The 16,954-nt window shown below is 36.1% G+C and overlaps 1 protein-coding gene across 3 annotated transcripts in view; it reads left to right on the top strand.

The window, feature by feature from the left end:
* pitpnm3 (PITPNM family member 3) overlaps positions 1-16,954 on the top strand; it is a 149,966-nt gene that overhangs the window by 106,390 nt on the left and 26,622 nt on the right. For all 3 annotated transcript variants that reach the window (XM_015382884.1, XM_015382891.1, XM_015382875.1), the window contains exons 6-10: positions 7,938-8,127; positions 9,860-9,982; positions 10,654-10,832; positions 14,834-14,991; positions 15,312-15,482. In XM_015382884.1, the coding sequence (XP_015238370.1) occupies positions 7,938-8,127; positions 9,860-9,982; positions 10,654-10,832; positions 14,834-14,991; positions 15,312-15,482 (821 nt within the window). The remainder of the gene's footprint in view (positions 1-7,937; positions 8,128-9,859; positions 9,983-10,653; positions 10,833-14,833; positions 14,992-15,311; positions 15,483-16,954) is intronic.

The following is a 16,954-nucleotide window of genomic DNA, read 5'->3' as shown; positions in this document are numbered from 1 at the left end:
AAATAAATAAATTAACTTTAATATACTACCTTAAATTCTCATAAGATATGCTACAACTTGTGCAGCAATTTTGCTACAACACACCAAACAGAAGGAAAAATAATATTTCTACCCATTTTTTCCTCATATGAGGTCAATACCTAGTCCCACCATTTTGATATGGGTCTCGAGAGGCTTGACTGGCTGAAGGGACAGGCAATATGGTTGTCTTTCAAATCTCTCTGCATACCTTAGGACATGACTGTGACCAATCAACACAGAAATTGAGGTGAAATAGTTAGACCAGAGTTAGCTGTAACCTCTATAGTAGGATTTATGGGCTAAAAAACATGTTGCATTTCTATTTATTTTTATTTATTTATTTTTTTTGCTACATCCCACTGAAGATTATTTACCATTTGTAAATGAGAGGAACCTCATCCACCAATGATTATCTTGGAACTCCTTGGTGGCCAGCATGTTGCAACATTTCTTCTGTAGCAACCAGGACTCAGGGCTCCTGAAAAATAACTGGCTAAGATGTGTTTCCATTAAACTGAAATAAACATTTTAGGCAAACTATTAAAAGATAAAAAAAAAAAAAAAGGAAGGAATACAGATTTGCTATGTTTCTAATCGGTTCGAAGAGAATTATCCAAGCACTGCGTAGCTTATTACCATCCTACGCCATTGTCAATTTTGTGTCCTCAAGCATGGCTGTAATACACAGGAAGTAGAGGCTAACACTGTCTCCAGATCCGTTATAATTAATGTGTTGCTATGGGGGAAGTTTTTCATACGTTAACATATCAGTTAGTATTGGGGATGTTGCTTCCAGCCCTGTTTACCTGCATAAGAAGATGTGGGAAGACGGCATCAGTAGAAAAGGCTGTTCAGTCATGTGAGTAAAATAACCCTACATCAGAGTTGATTTAAAAAAAAAAGGGATTCCCTCTACCGTGTTTGCACATTAAGACTTTTTCACAAAAGCAAAAAACCACCTCAGGTGGGTATGAAATCTGTTTTGCTAATTTAAGAAAGGGTATTCAAATTTTGCCATTTCCATCAAGCTTTCCTGATGGGATACTTCAAAATGTGTATTAGAAAAAGCTGAAGGGAATGCACCTTATGAATGCTTTGAATCTTGTTGTGGTGTTCTTTACCCTGTAGCATGGGTCCAATTTTCTCTGCCTCATTTATCTGGTTCTCCATGATACAACAATCCCACTACAATCATAGGCGGATTGTGACTCAGTCCCATTGTTTTGCCATCAGCAAGCTGTTATATCAAAATATTTGCTGTATCCATTCGGCATAACTCCAAATCTATCTTTTGTTTCTATGACTGACATCAGTGTTGTTATATTTTCTACCCTCAACGACAAATACAATTCAACTGTTTCTGTACCGCAGCCAAAGCCAAGTCAAAAGATATCTGGGGGCTAGTGGCAGCCATTGTTAACATCTTCTCTCCTACCATCCTAACTTTGGCATCATTACATATAGCCCGCCGCCCCAACTCTCCTCTTCACGATTTGATTGACTGATCTTAGGTAAAGTAGCCAAGCTTTAATTGGACAGTAGCCGCTACTGAAAAGGAAATAGATTTGCTGCCATAATTGGGCATAATAATAATAATAATTGGTCTTAGCCAAGCAACAGATTGGAGAAGGGATCACTATATTATTTCTTTATGGACATGCAGCAGAATACTTTATTTAATCTCCCCAAAAACCATCGGAGCAGTATGACATAAATGTTTAAGGTCCTACCATCATAGTAACCATTGTATTAATATTATTTTTCAGAAATTGAGGAATAAATTATTTAGTTACTGTTAGTAATATATTCAAGGTTACTGTATATTCAATTTATCCCCGATAAACTCAGTAGGCTTTATATAATACAGACCTTCTGATTTTGCGTCTTAGTTTGTCCCTGTGTGTAAAATGGTAGAAGTTAGAAGAAAATAATTAATTCAACCATATTTTTCTTATTATTAAAGTCACATCAATAAAGAACATTTAAACATGACTTTTTGCTGACATGGTTGTGTTTTCAAGTTAATTAATATGCAGCCAGTGGCACCTTTTATTAAGATGTGAGGGAAAGGTCAAGTCTAAATCCTTAAGATACAATCTGGACTCTTTCAAACACTCTTTGCACTAAATGAGTAATGAAGATAAAAAGATTCAGTCCTGCAAACAGTGCCATTGTTTAATTTCTTTTTTTTTTTTTTGTGGCTGTTTATTTGAATAAAGGTATCATAGTAAGGCTGCAATATTAAACAGTCTATAAAATAATCATAAGCTCAGCTTAATACAGTATATAAAAATGTTGAAAAGCTAATATTTCTATAGAGAAAAGATTATTAAGCATCCTCCTAAACCCCAGATGTTTTAAATTACCAAAAGGTATGTCATTTTGTTCTCTATTTATTAATTTTATAAAAATACATTTTATGATAATTTGGCTTTTTTTATTATGCACAACCTTTAATTCTTCTGAGATTTATCTTACAAAGAGTTTCCATTATATGTACTGTACTTTATTTCTAGTACTGTTCTTTTCACAACTGTGGTTAACTTTTGGTAATGTTTTTAATACACATACACAAAAAAGTTTAGATTAGTTGATTTGATATGACCACAAGAATATCTGAATTTGTAATGTTGTATGTCTTATGTTGAATAATGATCTCCACCAAATGGGACGTGAATGCAGACTTTCAGCCCCCTTCCTCAACTTATTTTTAAGTAATGCTAAGATGAGACTTGACAGACAGCCAAAGTGCGAGAGATCATTTACAGCAAAATTGGTGTATAACAATTGCCATTGTTAATATGATTTCTTTCATTTTTTTTATTAAAGTTTCTTTCCATTTCAGTTATGACTTGTATAACATTTAATGTCATTGTGTGATTGTTACGAAACCACATTAGACTGAAGAATCGACTTCAAAAGTTGGTTGCACATAGGGACTCAGATTGACTGATGTCGACATATTTGGAATATTGGCCTTAAAATACCGTATAATATAAAAGCTAATGATTTGCAAATCTATCATTATATATTTTTAAAGCCACTATAATCATGTTTTTTAAGCCTCTTAAGGTCAGTTATGGACAAATATATGATAACATTATGCTATTAGAACAATAAGTGTTTTAATTTGTCATGAAACTTTGTTATTTTTTTTGTTTTCAAACTTGAAGAAAAACAAACCTTCATAGGGAAGCCTGCCTCTCCTGTCTGGGTGCCGCACATTTCACCAGATCCCTGTATCCCACAATTTCAAACGGCTGAACAAAGTCTGAGACCTCCTACAGCCAAAAATCTGATTTTCACTACTTAGACATTAGCTAAAAAGGAGAGGTGGCTTTCATATGCTGATTAGCTGCTAAAAAGCCACCATGTCTCATCTTTATACTGGAATTTTGGGGTTTGTTTACAGTGCTGGTATAGCCTGGTTAAGGTAGCTGCATTCTGGAGGTGCATTCCTCTCATTGCACGTTTTTACAGGTGAAGGACAGGCTGCTGCTCAGACAGCACAACCCATGAGATTTAGGCAGTGTAATACGACTCTGTTTGGATGAAGGGATACCATTGTAAAGTAGTTCAAAGCTTAATTTTTATTTTTTGCACAGGAATGTTTCTTGGGTGCATGTCAAATGTAGGCTTAAATGTAAGACTTGCTTTTTTAGTTTATAACAAGTCCGAGTTGAAATGGACTTAGGATTTAAATCTGATTCATATTGACTGTTAGCATTTTAGATATGGGATGACACAAAATGAAGTTGACAGGAAAGCTAAGTAAGATTCACGTTTTAGGATGGTTTCAGATGCTGTGGTGAATATATGCTGAGCATCATAATTATTATTCCCTCCGTCCTTCCCTGATATGTCTCTACACTTTTTTTGACACTTCAAGGTATGCTATTACCACAGCCATGCTGATTTTTTATTTGTCTTTTACAAGACAACCTCAAGATTTCTGCATGTAAAAATTCAACTGGTGTTTTGCCAAGCAGAAGAAGCCGACTGAAAAAGCTTAACTTTGTCTGTGTAAGTGCCTGATGCAAAGCTCTGCCCCCCAACACCCATCTGTCAGTGTGATATGTCAGCGGGGATTGAGGAGGTGGATTTGTCTCTTTGCTTGTCAGAGACTGACTGCTTAATGTCATGACGCTGGAAGTACAACAATCACACATCATTTGTTTCTTCTTGGAGGGTCTTTAAAACCCCCTGCATTATTTTTCATCTTTGACTTCTATTAAAGTAAAGAATTACAGTAGACAGTTAAAAAAAACATATTGTTACAAACCTTTTTCTTAAATATGTGTTATGTTTAATTGTTCTTTCTATTACTGGTCTGCTATATCTAAAGCAACTTGGTGAAATTATCCTAATGACAAACATAAAGCTTGTGTGTCCCTTGGAGTTTATCAAGCTTGTTTAATTAGAGCCAAACATCATTAACTGTGTGATACCACTGGACCTACTAATAAATACAGACAGTCTAATTAGCAGAACAACATCTCCCTTGTTTCAGGAAATAAACACTTTTTTTTTTTACTTTATTAGGTTTTATCAGATGATTTGAGTAAAATCTCCATATTCTTTTTTTTTTTTACTTTTCTTTTTTTACTTAAAAAGGTAGGTATATGTTAGGAGAAGGATGTGAGATAAAGGTTGAATCAAATGCATCATAACACCAAATAAACCAGGCAATAAATAAAATATTTCTGTTGGGTTCTACTGTAACAGCCTTCCCTCTTTTTAATGCAAAATCCTGGCAGTGCTGCAGCAATACGTAATTACTTTTCCTCACCATTTTGGCCACTCAAAATGAAATCAAGCAGGGCACCTTTTCCTCTGCTTGATGCCTTTTTGTTATAGCCACCATCTTTAAAGCATCCGTCACAGCAGGTCTCCCCATCTTCACTTGTGCACCAGTCCTTCAGTCACAAACCATTCCTGACAAAATCCCACACTCAATTTTACCTGTTGCTTATTCCTTGGCATGGGCTGATAGTAAATTCTTACTATACGAAGAGGATGAGCTTTAGTTGTCTTGCCTCATAAAACTTTGTACTAACTTTATGTAGTAGCAAGACTACTGAATGACTGAAAATCAACATAAGAGAAGGAAGTTTGGAGTGGCCAAGCCAAAGTCAGGAATTAAATTCAACTCAGATACTATAGTATGAGTTTAAATGCTCTAGACCAGGGGTAAAACCACTAAATAAATGGGAGAAATCATATGTTAGCAGAGCAGTAACCTGTAAATGAAACAATGGAATGAAATGTTTAATATATATACACCTTTAACACTGGCAGAAAACTCATTTAAATCCAGGAAAAATCCGCTTTTAGTGTCAGTGGGAAACTGCTCACTCACACAGTTGACACGTGTCTAGTAGCCTAGTTGTAAAAAAAAAAAAAAAAAGGGATGGTTATTTATTAATTTTTTTTGGAAGCATACATAGCCTAATTAATAAAGTCTATTAACCTAAAGCAATATGCATGGTATGGTTGTTACATGTCAAGTACGCAGATCATTGACCTTAACCAAGGCAACTTACAGTAGAACTGCAGTCAGTCCCTGGACTGACATGGCTATTACTGCCCCTACATCATTAGGGACAAATGCAGAGGACAAATTTCCTACTTGGGTCAGCTACAGTATATAGTCATGGTAGGCCACTTCTTTGTTTTGCTAAGGCTACTTGTAAGCCCACAGCCCGCGAAATGTTGAAAGGGCAATATTATTGCCATTATTATTAACATATTGTAGAATTTTGACACATTCAGCAATAAAATGTCACAGGAGATAGTATGGGGGGATTGTCATTTAAGTAGGGAGAGGATTTTTAAGTTTTTTTAAAGAAGGGGGATGCCAACCCCCCTCAACCGTGTCTGCCGGGTCAAACGACTCAGCAAGCGACCCACATTAAAATTGGCATGGCTATTTTACACGATACCATAGAAAGCAACGTACAGACGTCAACTCACAGCGCCAGTTGCTTCTGATCTAAAAAGTCAAAAAAAACCTGTTTACATTCTTTAACATGGCACAGTGCTGGTAAGAGGGATTCGGACAGATAAAAGAGTGAAATTATAAAGAATACTGACTACGCTCTGGCTCCTGTCCATGTTGCTCTCAATTATTTAATTCCCAGACTTCTGTCGCACTGGTTACATCATCAACGCTCGCCCAGCGTGACGCTGTCATCAGACATGCAGTTGGTGGGACAGTGGCCACGCAGTTTGCCAGCAAGGGGTCAGACTTGGCTTTTCGGTCAAATGGGAAAAGAACCAAAAGCCGATTGTTAGCGGGTCAACACAGTTTTGAAAACCCCACGTTTTCAATTGGGAACCGGCTAAATACAGTTGCAACCGGTCCTTTGCAGACTTGATGATGCAGAAGTGGCACAAAATAATGACTTCGACACCCTGAGCTAGTGGATGGCTGAATTGAAACATTTCTAAAAAAGAAGATTATCAAAGGCTGTATTTTCAGTTCTTACAAACTCTTAAACTCAGTCATTGCTGCTAGAGGCAGTGTGACTATTTATACACTTTTAAAGGGGGTTGATGTATTTTTGGCCCATAATGAATGACATTGAAACTACCATTTTAATTTGCACAGGTTGTTTATATCAAATATTAAAATATGTCTGATAATCTAAAACAATTGTTATATAAAAGGAAAAACAGAAGAAAGCTGTTCCTAAAGATCCCATTAAAACTCGAGAAACTGAGCTATGACATCCTGGGGTGGCTGGTTTGGCAAAGACTCATTTATTGTCATGTTACCAGGATGACTCCAGTCAGCATTTAGACCAAATCTAAACTTACACTGTTTCAGACTGATGCCAGTAGAAGCACTTCTCTATACTGTAACCCTCACAACAATACAGCTCTATGTAAAACTTGCATAACTTAACTCTGAGTCAGAAAATTTGGAATTGTGTGCATGTTAAATAGGGATAAAAATTTACTTTTTGGTAACAATAAGGGCCTTTAGATAAAATAATAATAAGTTGAATATGCTGAAAAGTCAAAGCATGACAACTGTTGAGCAGGTGAAGGATCTGGGATGCTGCTGGTCTGCCCCTTTTTCAAAGGTCCTCAGAACCTTCAGAGTTCATTGTATTATCAGTGCTTTAGAAAACCATTGTTTTGAATAAAGATCTACTGGAGTACCACTAAACAAGGTTATTTTGATCTAGATAGGAAGCTTAGCGAAAGGACATGTGATGGAAATATGGTCTGCAAGGCACCCAGTCAGGTGTTTGCATGGCAATCTACGGACATCGACAGCTTCTATAAAAACAGCTGTAGGGTTGAGCAAAATAGAGCATGAGAGGGGACCAAGAATGGATTACTGAAATTGTACAAAACCCAGTCAAGTTTCCTTTTTTTGTTCTGTTGGCAAAACAGATTGTTAGGATTAGCATGGCTGGTCATAGATGGTATATGTTGAATTGAAGGGCTTATTCTAGAAACAAATACGGTATTTTATTATTGTTCTTTTCTGGACTTAGGGCCTTGAAAGGATGGCAGCAAGGTGATGAAGTCTTGATGAAGTTGACTTTTTACTTTCATTTTAATGGGATGTCTTGTTTTGAGGGTATGTGTACTTTTTTAAAATTGTTGTTTTTTCAGGCCTTTAAATAATATTCTTACACCAATCTTGTACATGAATTTATATATTCATTGAAAGTCAAAACTTTAAAAGGTTGGCTGTGAAAATGGTAACTGTTGACAAAACCTTTATCTATTGCATAAGATTTTCAAGCTTTGCTTTATTTAATGGCTTATTTAAAATATAAATGTGAAAAAAACAGAACTGCAAAAAAAGCTATTAAAAGATCTGGTTTTTTTTGTCTTTGTCTTCATTTATTTGTCCCTGATTCCTTGTATAATTGCTTCAATCATCTTCTCTTTTGCAGTCTGAACCCGTACAGCTATGATGAGAGCTGTGTGTCCAGCAGTGTTGACCACCTGCCTCTGGCTGCGCTCCCGCTCCTCGCTATTGTGTCCCCACGCTACCAGGACGCTGTGGCGACTGTCATCGACCGAGCCAACCAGGTTTATCGCAGCTTCCTGCAGTCTGACGATGGCCAGGGATTTACAGGGCAGGTCTGTTGTTGCTTCATCTGTTTATGAAGCAGAAGGGAATGTTATCATCAGTGAATAATGGGTTCTGGGCAGAGAAGTAAAAATGGTTTATTAGAGGGTTGCGTAATCTTTGGCTACTTGTGGGAGCCCAGCTTGTCGAGGGGCCTTACATTTTGTCTTCCACACATGGCAAATCATAACAAATTATATTTTCTAATGAGGTAATCATTTTTGGGAAGATTATTCACAAAGGAAATAATTCAGGCATTGGATTTGAGCTGTGGAAAGTAGATCATGTTTTTTTCCATTTTCAAACGCCCTGAAGCTTTTGAAAATTACATAATTCTAATACTTTGTTAGCACAGGAATAAGAGCTGAAAACATCTAGATCAGACATTTAGTCACAAAAAAGCACTAAAAAGCCTTCTCTAATAATTATATCTCCATTATTATGTTGTCACAATAATACTAAGAGTAAAGTATTGATAGAAGTGTCATAAATTTTGACTTCTATTTTACCAAAGTTTTGTTTGAGTATGAACTTTTACATTCCCTTTATTGTCTTTCCCTCTTCTTTTTGAATATATTTAATTTCCATCTTGTGGTTAAGCAGTTGATTATGATTCCTGTAATTAGCTCTGGCTATAAGCAGTTCAGCTCCACTCATCTACTTCATCAACTAAACAAATAGTGTGATTTTGTTGTTTTTTTGTCATGCATAATGGCTTTGTGAGATGAATAAAAAGAAAATAAAAAATCTGGACTTGAGCATCTTTTCGTGATGGTTTTAACATTGTCACACATTAGTGTGACATCTTAAACCGTAGTTGAAAAAATGCCCACACTCACTTAAAGTAGTACAGCTACACTTGATACAAATCTGTGGTATTTTTATTTATTAGAGAAAAGAAAAATTAGAGAAAACTTTTCCCGGTTGGTATTGCCTAAATCACCTCCATGTGATGCCAGTCACTGCTTGTAAAATGGACAAAGTCACCAGTTGAATGAATCATGCATTTCCACCCCTGCTTTGATTAAGGCATATGTCAAGAGTTTGACTTATTTTTTGATTTTTTTTTTATACAAAAACTGAAAGAATGACAGGTTATTATTTCAAGAGGATAACAATATTATATAAAAAAAAACACGAGTGTCCAACTTCAGCGCTCTTCCTACCTGCCTGTCAAATAACTTATGTAATGTAATAATCGCAGTTTATTATGTGCTGTGAAAATTGGGCAATAAAATCCTGTTGAAAGGCTTCATGTTATGCTTGAATGTGGCATTTTGAAAACTTTCTTCTGATTAGCAAAAAGGGATTTTATCTAAATATACAATACTTTTTACTCTTTTTACACTTTGCACACTTAATTGAACAATTGTTTATGAACATCAGAATTTGTCTTGTCACTGAAGTTCAGCATTTTCTGCTTCTCATTAAAATGAATTTATTCATCTCAGCTCAGTTTATTCATCTAGTTAACGGGCTGAATTAAACCAACTAAACTGCTTTAAACTGGAGCAACATGTGCACTCTTGAATGCCCACATATTCATGCAGCAGTGGCATTAGGGGACTTGTCCAGGGGCACATCATCATACGCCTGGACAAGCAGTCGGCTAAAATATAATCTATATATGGCCTTCCACATACTCCTCCTCTTTTCTAGCTGCCATCCTGTTGAGACATCGCTGACAGAAGCTGCCACCTAAGGATGAAGTTGAACTTGAAATGGTGTGTGCTCTTTGAACAGGTTTGCCTGATGGGCGACTGTGTGGGTGGAGTGCTTTGCTTTGATGCCTTGTGCTTCAGCAACCACCCGAGGCCTGGTAGCCCCAACAGCAGCAGCAGGAACAACAGCACAGAGAGCCTGAAGGTAGGAGCTCAGCGTTCAAGTGATAACACACACGGTGCAATTGTGTGTGTGTGTGTGTGTGTGTGTGGGAGAGGTAATGAGAGAAATTTTGCCCAGCATTGCATAATTACAACATCATGATCAAGATTGCATGCTTTTGTTATGTCTTGTATTCATCAGTGGGCTAAAATTACTGCAAGAGAGAACATGCACACTTTTGGCAATGTCCTTGGTACAACTTTGTTGCTTCCCAGAGAACAAATAGCTACTCTCATACATATAATCGGCCTCCTGCTATGTCTTCTTTCTGCCATTTTTTCTCTACAAAGAGCTTTTAAGCTAAACCTCTATTCTCCAGAGGATTTGTCCTTGACACCAGTCTAACAAAAAAGGGCATCAATGATTAAATGTATTCTCTGTGTTGCTCACAACCTGTTTGCTCTTAGATTGGGATTTTCCAGGTTCCTGAACGGCATCTTTGGCTGTTCCTGTGCCGTGTGTAAAATATTTACCAAAACATTATTGTTAACTTTGCACATTAAAGCAGCTTTTTTTCCATGTTTTTGTCACCTAGTCCTTTTTCACCACTAAAATATTCATTCCTACTTCAACATGTATCTCCTTCCCATCCTATTATGCAATTCCCATTCCCTTTTGGAGGTTTTATATTTAGTTCTCCTCCTTTGCCGCAGGATAACACAGGTCAGCTGCGGCAGTCGAGTCCTGGTTTGAGCTCAAGCAAGAGGCTAAGTAAGAGCAACATCGACATTTCTGCTCCCAATGAAGGCCAGGGCGGCCCTTCACTGAGCCGCAAGCAAAGTGACTCGTATGATGGGGACTCTTCCACAGGCCAGCACAACTTTTTTTCCAGGTGGAATATTAACACAACCCATTTTACTTTTATTCTATAAAAGTATTTACCCTTTAAAAAATGTCTTCCATCTTTGCTTTTTTGTCAAACCTCGATGTTTCTGATAATCTAACAAATTTTAATATCAAATAAGGAAAACCTGAACAATTTCAAAAAGCAGTTTTCAAATTGTGATTTCTTAAAAATTTTTGTAAAAGTAATTATTCCTTTAAACAATTGTCCCCCCTTGGTGCAACAGTGACCATAAAACATTTGCCATAACTGGTGATAAAATGCTAATTAGATATAAAAGGGATTTTAAAGGCAATTGAAAATCCTGTTTATCATCAGCAAATGTTAATTTTATGATTATTTTTACCAAAAGGTAATTTTTTCTTCTTAAATTGAAATACTGTTGTGATGTTACATCAAGCTCTGTTGTGTTTGATTGGGTTTTATATGATTAACTAATAGAAAATGCTACATGTTTAGTCTAAAGACTATTATAATGTCATTATTAGAAATGTTTACACAATGCACTTTTGATATTTTAACAGCTGGTTAATTTCTACTCAAGTTCTTAACTTAAAATTTCGGGAAAATTTAAGAAGCCTTTGTTTTACATCCCAAATTGCATAAGGTGGAGTTCTTTCAAAAAGATCCTCAATGCAGATTTGAACCACAACACAAACAGTCGACATTGTCAGGGATGAAGTTGTAGAGAATTTAAGACAGGATTTGGTTTCAAAGCAATAACCAATGTTTTTGATATGCTACGGAGCCATAATCAATGCACAGAGCTATGTTCTGTGTTCATCTTTAAAGGAAAGAGTTCAGCACAGCAGACCCCCTGGCTCCTCAATCTAAATCTTCAGGCCAGGCTTACCGGAGAGAAGCATCCAAGAGGCCCATTGAAACTCTGGAATAGTAGATAGACCCAAAGGTTACTTTTGACAAGATAGATTTAGTTGTGTATAAAACTAATTCTACTCCTTAAACACACCATCTTTGTAGTAGCAGCATTATGCTGTGGTAAAGCATTATGCGTGGACAGGGAAACCTGGTCGGTGAAAAGGAAGATGTGTGGTTGTAAATGCAGGGCAGTTCTGCAAGAAATCATGTTAGGGGGCTGTATGTAATCTATACTTGACAACTTTACTAAACTTGTTCCATTTTTCTGTTCCATAAGATACACAAATAAATCGTTAAGTTTGAAGCTTCCACAAAGTTTGAGGCATGGGAATCTTTTTTTAAATTTATTTATTTAAAAACACAAGCATTTAGGGAAAATGTATAATTTCTGTAATTAAACTTATTCTAAATAGTCAACTAAATATTAATAAAAGATCAGATAACTGGCCAAATATGTTCATTAATTGCAGTTGTGGTGTTGTCCATATATCTTAAATATCTTGCCGCTTAGCAATGAAAAGATAATGGGTTTATGCGATGACCTATATGTTGTCTATTAACCTTGTTTTTCCTGTAAAGTGTCAGCTCCTCTTGCTACTACTGTTTATTGATATATGCTGCTTTAAATGACTATTTAGCTCTGCTGGTAGACCAAAGGCCTTTCAGTTCATGTTTTAGACCCTCTGAGGTAAAATGTAAACTTATGGTTAATTTGCCTAAGCTTGGATAGACCTGGAAGAATTACAGCTGCCATGTTTACTCATTCAAAACAATTGGCTTTGATTCCCGGTCAGCCACCTGACATAAAGTTCTCCTCTCTGCTATATTCCCAGTGATGCCACACAGTTTATCAAGGCTGAGCTGTAACCTTTTACACCCTTTTAAACTCCCTATTAACTCTTAAGGCTGCACAGACAATTTCCTCCACTTCTGCTCTGTTTCCTCTCAGATCCCTGTAGATATTTTCCCAGTCACCAGGATGGCTAATTAAGCATCATTTCCTGATCCTCCCATCCTAGATTGATGTAAAGGTTTCATTAGTTCATTTTGCATTCATCAGTGCTTTGCACTGAAAGTTTCCCCTGGGATGATGTGCAAATGATCCTTTCTTTTAATGACTATTTGAAGAATTACATTGAAAGGCTAAGTTGATTTTTCAGATATGGCATTTCTTAAAAAAAAATTAAAAAAAATAGAATATTTTCAATGAATTTGTACCATTGAGATTATTGCAAATACTTTTAAAGATAAATCCAACACTGTTTAATGAAATCATTTAAATAGTCATGTTTGTCTAAAAAATCTCTCTATCCTGATGTGTTGAAATATGTTCCCCATTATGATAAAGACTATATAATATAAATAAAATAGCTAGATATATAAGTAATATATAGACAAAAACTACAGGAAGGTGGTTTTGTGACACCAATAAAGGCAAGAAAGTACAGTTGTTGCTAAGCAAAAACATTTTTGCTAATAAATAGAAAGGAAGTCTAAGAACCAGGAGAAGGTGACCAGTGATCAAAAGCTTTAAGACAAAGAGGTTAAGAAGTTAATCTGGCAAAGAAATCCAGTAAAGACACAATTGTTTAAAAGAGTATTTGCAACCTCAGGTTACATTCACATTGATAATGAATATCGCAGCTAGAGCAAAGGATTTCAATGTTATCTCTACGCAGAGAGTGAATATGGAGCAAAGCTAAGTGAAATAAAGCTGAGCGAGGTTAAGGGGAAATTTAGGGAGGTGAACAACCCGGTTTTGGTGAAGTTGGCGACATTTGATCATTGCCTCGCCTGCGAATGAAGTTGAAAAATCTTAAATTTTGTTTACAGTCTGCTCCTCTGCTTGGTTTTGATGTGTGTCAAGGCTGAATGTGAACTCAAACATATAAGAAAAAACTTACACTTGAGTTGACAAAAGCCTATTTTATTTTACTGCCTAAAAAATAAAATATTTTCATGTAGCCGTTATAATGCTGCATGGGTACGTGTATCCCTGGCTGGGAAACAAAGACTTATAAAAATTCAAACATGGTGCAAGCAGGCTGCTGCAAAACCTATTTTGGACAAATTGGACTGAAGTTGAATGAAGTTGCACTTGCTTTTGTTCATTGTTCCTTTGTCTGACCAACTTTTACACAAGCTTTAGGTAAAGTGACAAGGGTCTAACAGGATCTTTACAATATTTCTTATAAAGAGGAAAAAAGCTAGTTTTCTATTTTCCAAAGCAGAGAAGCAGGATAATACCATCACACTTAACTCATGTGATGTGTCTTTTCTAAAATCCATTATTGGTATTCTGCAAGATACAAGAAGATGCACAAAAATCCGCAAAAAAACCTTAATTGCTTTCTAAAACAATTTTGATTCATTACAAAACAAGTGGAGAAGGTTGCTACTTCTGCTATATTAATCATTGCTACTGTCCATGTTGTATTGAATCAAAGAGCATTTTCAATTCTGTAAATAAGATTTACTCTTTTTAAAATGTAAAGATTGCAACAATGTTGCACAGTACTAAAAAAACAAATAGATGATGAAGTGGTTACAAGAGAAAACAGGGCTTAAAAGGGCCACAGAAGGCAATCAGAGGGATATTGATTTGGCTTTTAAAAATGGCTTGAAATTGCTGGCAAATCCTTCCTCCAGTTGTAGGACTTAATGGGGAAATGTTGGCTGGCTGTTAAAGCAGAGGGATGGAGCCAGTCAGCAGCAGAGGATGTGACTGTGACCAGCCCTGCTGTTTAAACAGCTGTCAGCATCATACAGCCTGTGAAAGCTGAGCGAGGAGCTGCTCAGGTTTAGTCATAAAGGCTTGGTGCTGACAACTAGTACAGCGTGATAAAACTATCCAGCTAACATCTGAATCAGAGTAAAGTAAAAGGATTTCTGACTCATCTTAGTCTGGACAGATATATTGGATTCCAAGATTCAGCATAGGCTTTACTGATTTTTACATTTTTAGATCTATCCTAATAAGTTATCATTCTTTACTGAACTAATCTCTGCTAAGACTTAAAGGGCACTATTTTCACAAGAGGATGCTGAATACTTGACTAAAAGCAATACCATATTGACTTTCCTGTAATGCATTTTTTTCCTATGTTCAGTTTGATGAAGGAGAATGTGGAGGTGCGTGGCGGCAGCAGCACCAGTCTGGTGTTGAATCCAGGCCGCTTCGACTTTGAGGTGTCAGACTGTTTCCTGTTGGGTTGTCCTCTGGGACTGGTGTTGGCCATGAGACGCACTGTGCTGCCTGCCATTCAGGGTAAGAATCAGAAGCATGTAAAACATGGAACTTTAAGTTTGTCTTATTTTTATTGTTGTTTTATTTATAATTACCTTTTTTAGTAAACAAAAACTAGACTTAGGATGGAACCAAAAAGAGTTCTCTCTGTAGATGTGAAACTGAAATTTTTCATGTTTTATTTTTGCTTTTTTCTTACTGATTGCTAGAGTTCATTAAGCTGCTTAAAGTTCTAACTACCTTCTGGTTCAAAATAAAGATTAAACATTTTTTTGTAGAAAACAACATAAAAAAAAAACCTTCCTAATTGTCATACTTCTCTGCTGTTTTCTCTTTCTAAGTGGGCCAGCTGCGTCCAGCCTGTTCCCAGATCTTCAACCTGTTTTACCCCTCAGACCCTTCTGCGTCCAGACTAGAGCCCCTTCTGCAGCCTCTTTTTCATAAACTTCCACCGTTCGCTGTCCCACGCTATCAGCGCTATCCTCTTGGAGATGGACGCTCGCTGCTCATCGGTAAGATGGGATTTGGCGCAGAAAGAGTTTTTTGAAAATGTTAAAGCCTAGTCTATGTTTTTGCTTGGTTGTGTTTTGTATTTGTTTGGGTTTAAGTTCTATAAGGTGATGTGAAAGCCTTGAGAAGTCCTTTGATGGGGCTTAATTTTACTTCAAAGTCGTTTAGATACATCCTAAAGTAAATTTTGATGTAGAAACATGCTCCCAGATATCAATAGAGAACACACACAGCATTAATTCCATCTCAGTGAGTTTTTCCTGCAGAGGAAGTATTAAATCAAACCCTGAAGCTGGTGGTTTGAAATGGTTATACTTCATCTTTCTGGGTTGTGGTGCCTTCTGCTCTCCACTGCTCTGTGAAGACCAGGTAGAATCTGCTGGATATGAGTGCATGGAATAAATTAGTTCTACTGTTGATTCTCTGGAAGACTGAGTTCTTAAAGAGATGCTAGAACTGTTTAAAGGATGTTTAGCTCATTGCTGAGAAAAGCATTACTTGTTTTTTTTGTTTTTTTTACGTCTATAGAGAAAGAAAGTAGGACATTCACTCGTTCATCCTTACAGATTTCCACCATGAACCTACATAAAAAGACAAGGCTTTTTTCTTTGTAAGAAAACCTTTAACAGAACATCCTGCCATTGCTAGTAGACTTTGATAAAGCAGGTGTATGACCTACAATGTCAATCATTTAATTTTAAAGATGAAACACTCTCTTTTTTCTGACAATTCAGACTTTTTATTTTTTAATGAGTCAAACACATTGACACTCTATGTTTTTTTTTTATGGAAGAAAGTTGTGTTTTTTTTATACCACTTGATTTGTTGCCTTTCTTTTAAAATGTCTGGTGTTCCTCTGGGGTTTATTTTTTAGCTACTTTTATTTCAAATTAGATTAGTTGTAGTTACAATTGGCTGCCTGGTGGGGCTTTGGAAACATTAAATTTATGAAAGAAGGTATCAAGACACCATACTAGTAAATCAGAGTTTGTACAAATTAGTTGTCACTTTATAAATGATTTAATCAACTTTTAATTTAAAAGTCTCATTAAATAAAATCTAAATCTTATTTTATATGCATAAAACAAAATGGCAACAAAATGAAATTTACAGGGAGACAAATACACTGATCTATGCTACTATCAGGAGCAGATAATAACCAAGCAATTCAAACCTCATACAAGCGTAACTAAAAGCGCATTCCGGATTCCATGTGGCAATCATTTAGTAAACAGAAAAGAACCCAGAATAGAAAAAAACTGTATGTAAAAGATTGTTCAATAATTCAGCAGTATATAAAACGATCATTACCAGCATTATCTTCAGACTGTGATCTGATATAAATTTCTAGACTTCCAAAATGTTTATTCTATAAGCGAAGAATGTCATTTTATTTGGAATGGTGATTCTGACAAGGAGTTTTTTTTTTTTTTCAGAAATCAGAAATAAATTAATACATATCAAATCGGCCTGC

Source organism: Cyprinodon variegatus, unplaced genomic scaffold (genome assembly GCF_000732505.1).
Source record: "Cyprinodon variegatus isolate N-32 unplaced genomic scaffold, C_variegatus-1.0 Scaffold14, whole genome shotgun sequence".
Taxonomy (NCBI): domain Eukaryota; kingdom Metazoa; phylum Chordata; class Actinopteri; order Cyprinodontiformes; family Cyprinodontidae; genus Cyprinodon; species Cyprinodon variegatus.
Note: the sequence above shows the minus strand (reverse complement) of the source record. Positions and strands in the feature narration are given on the sequence as shown.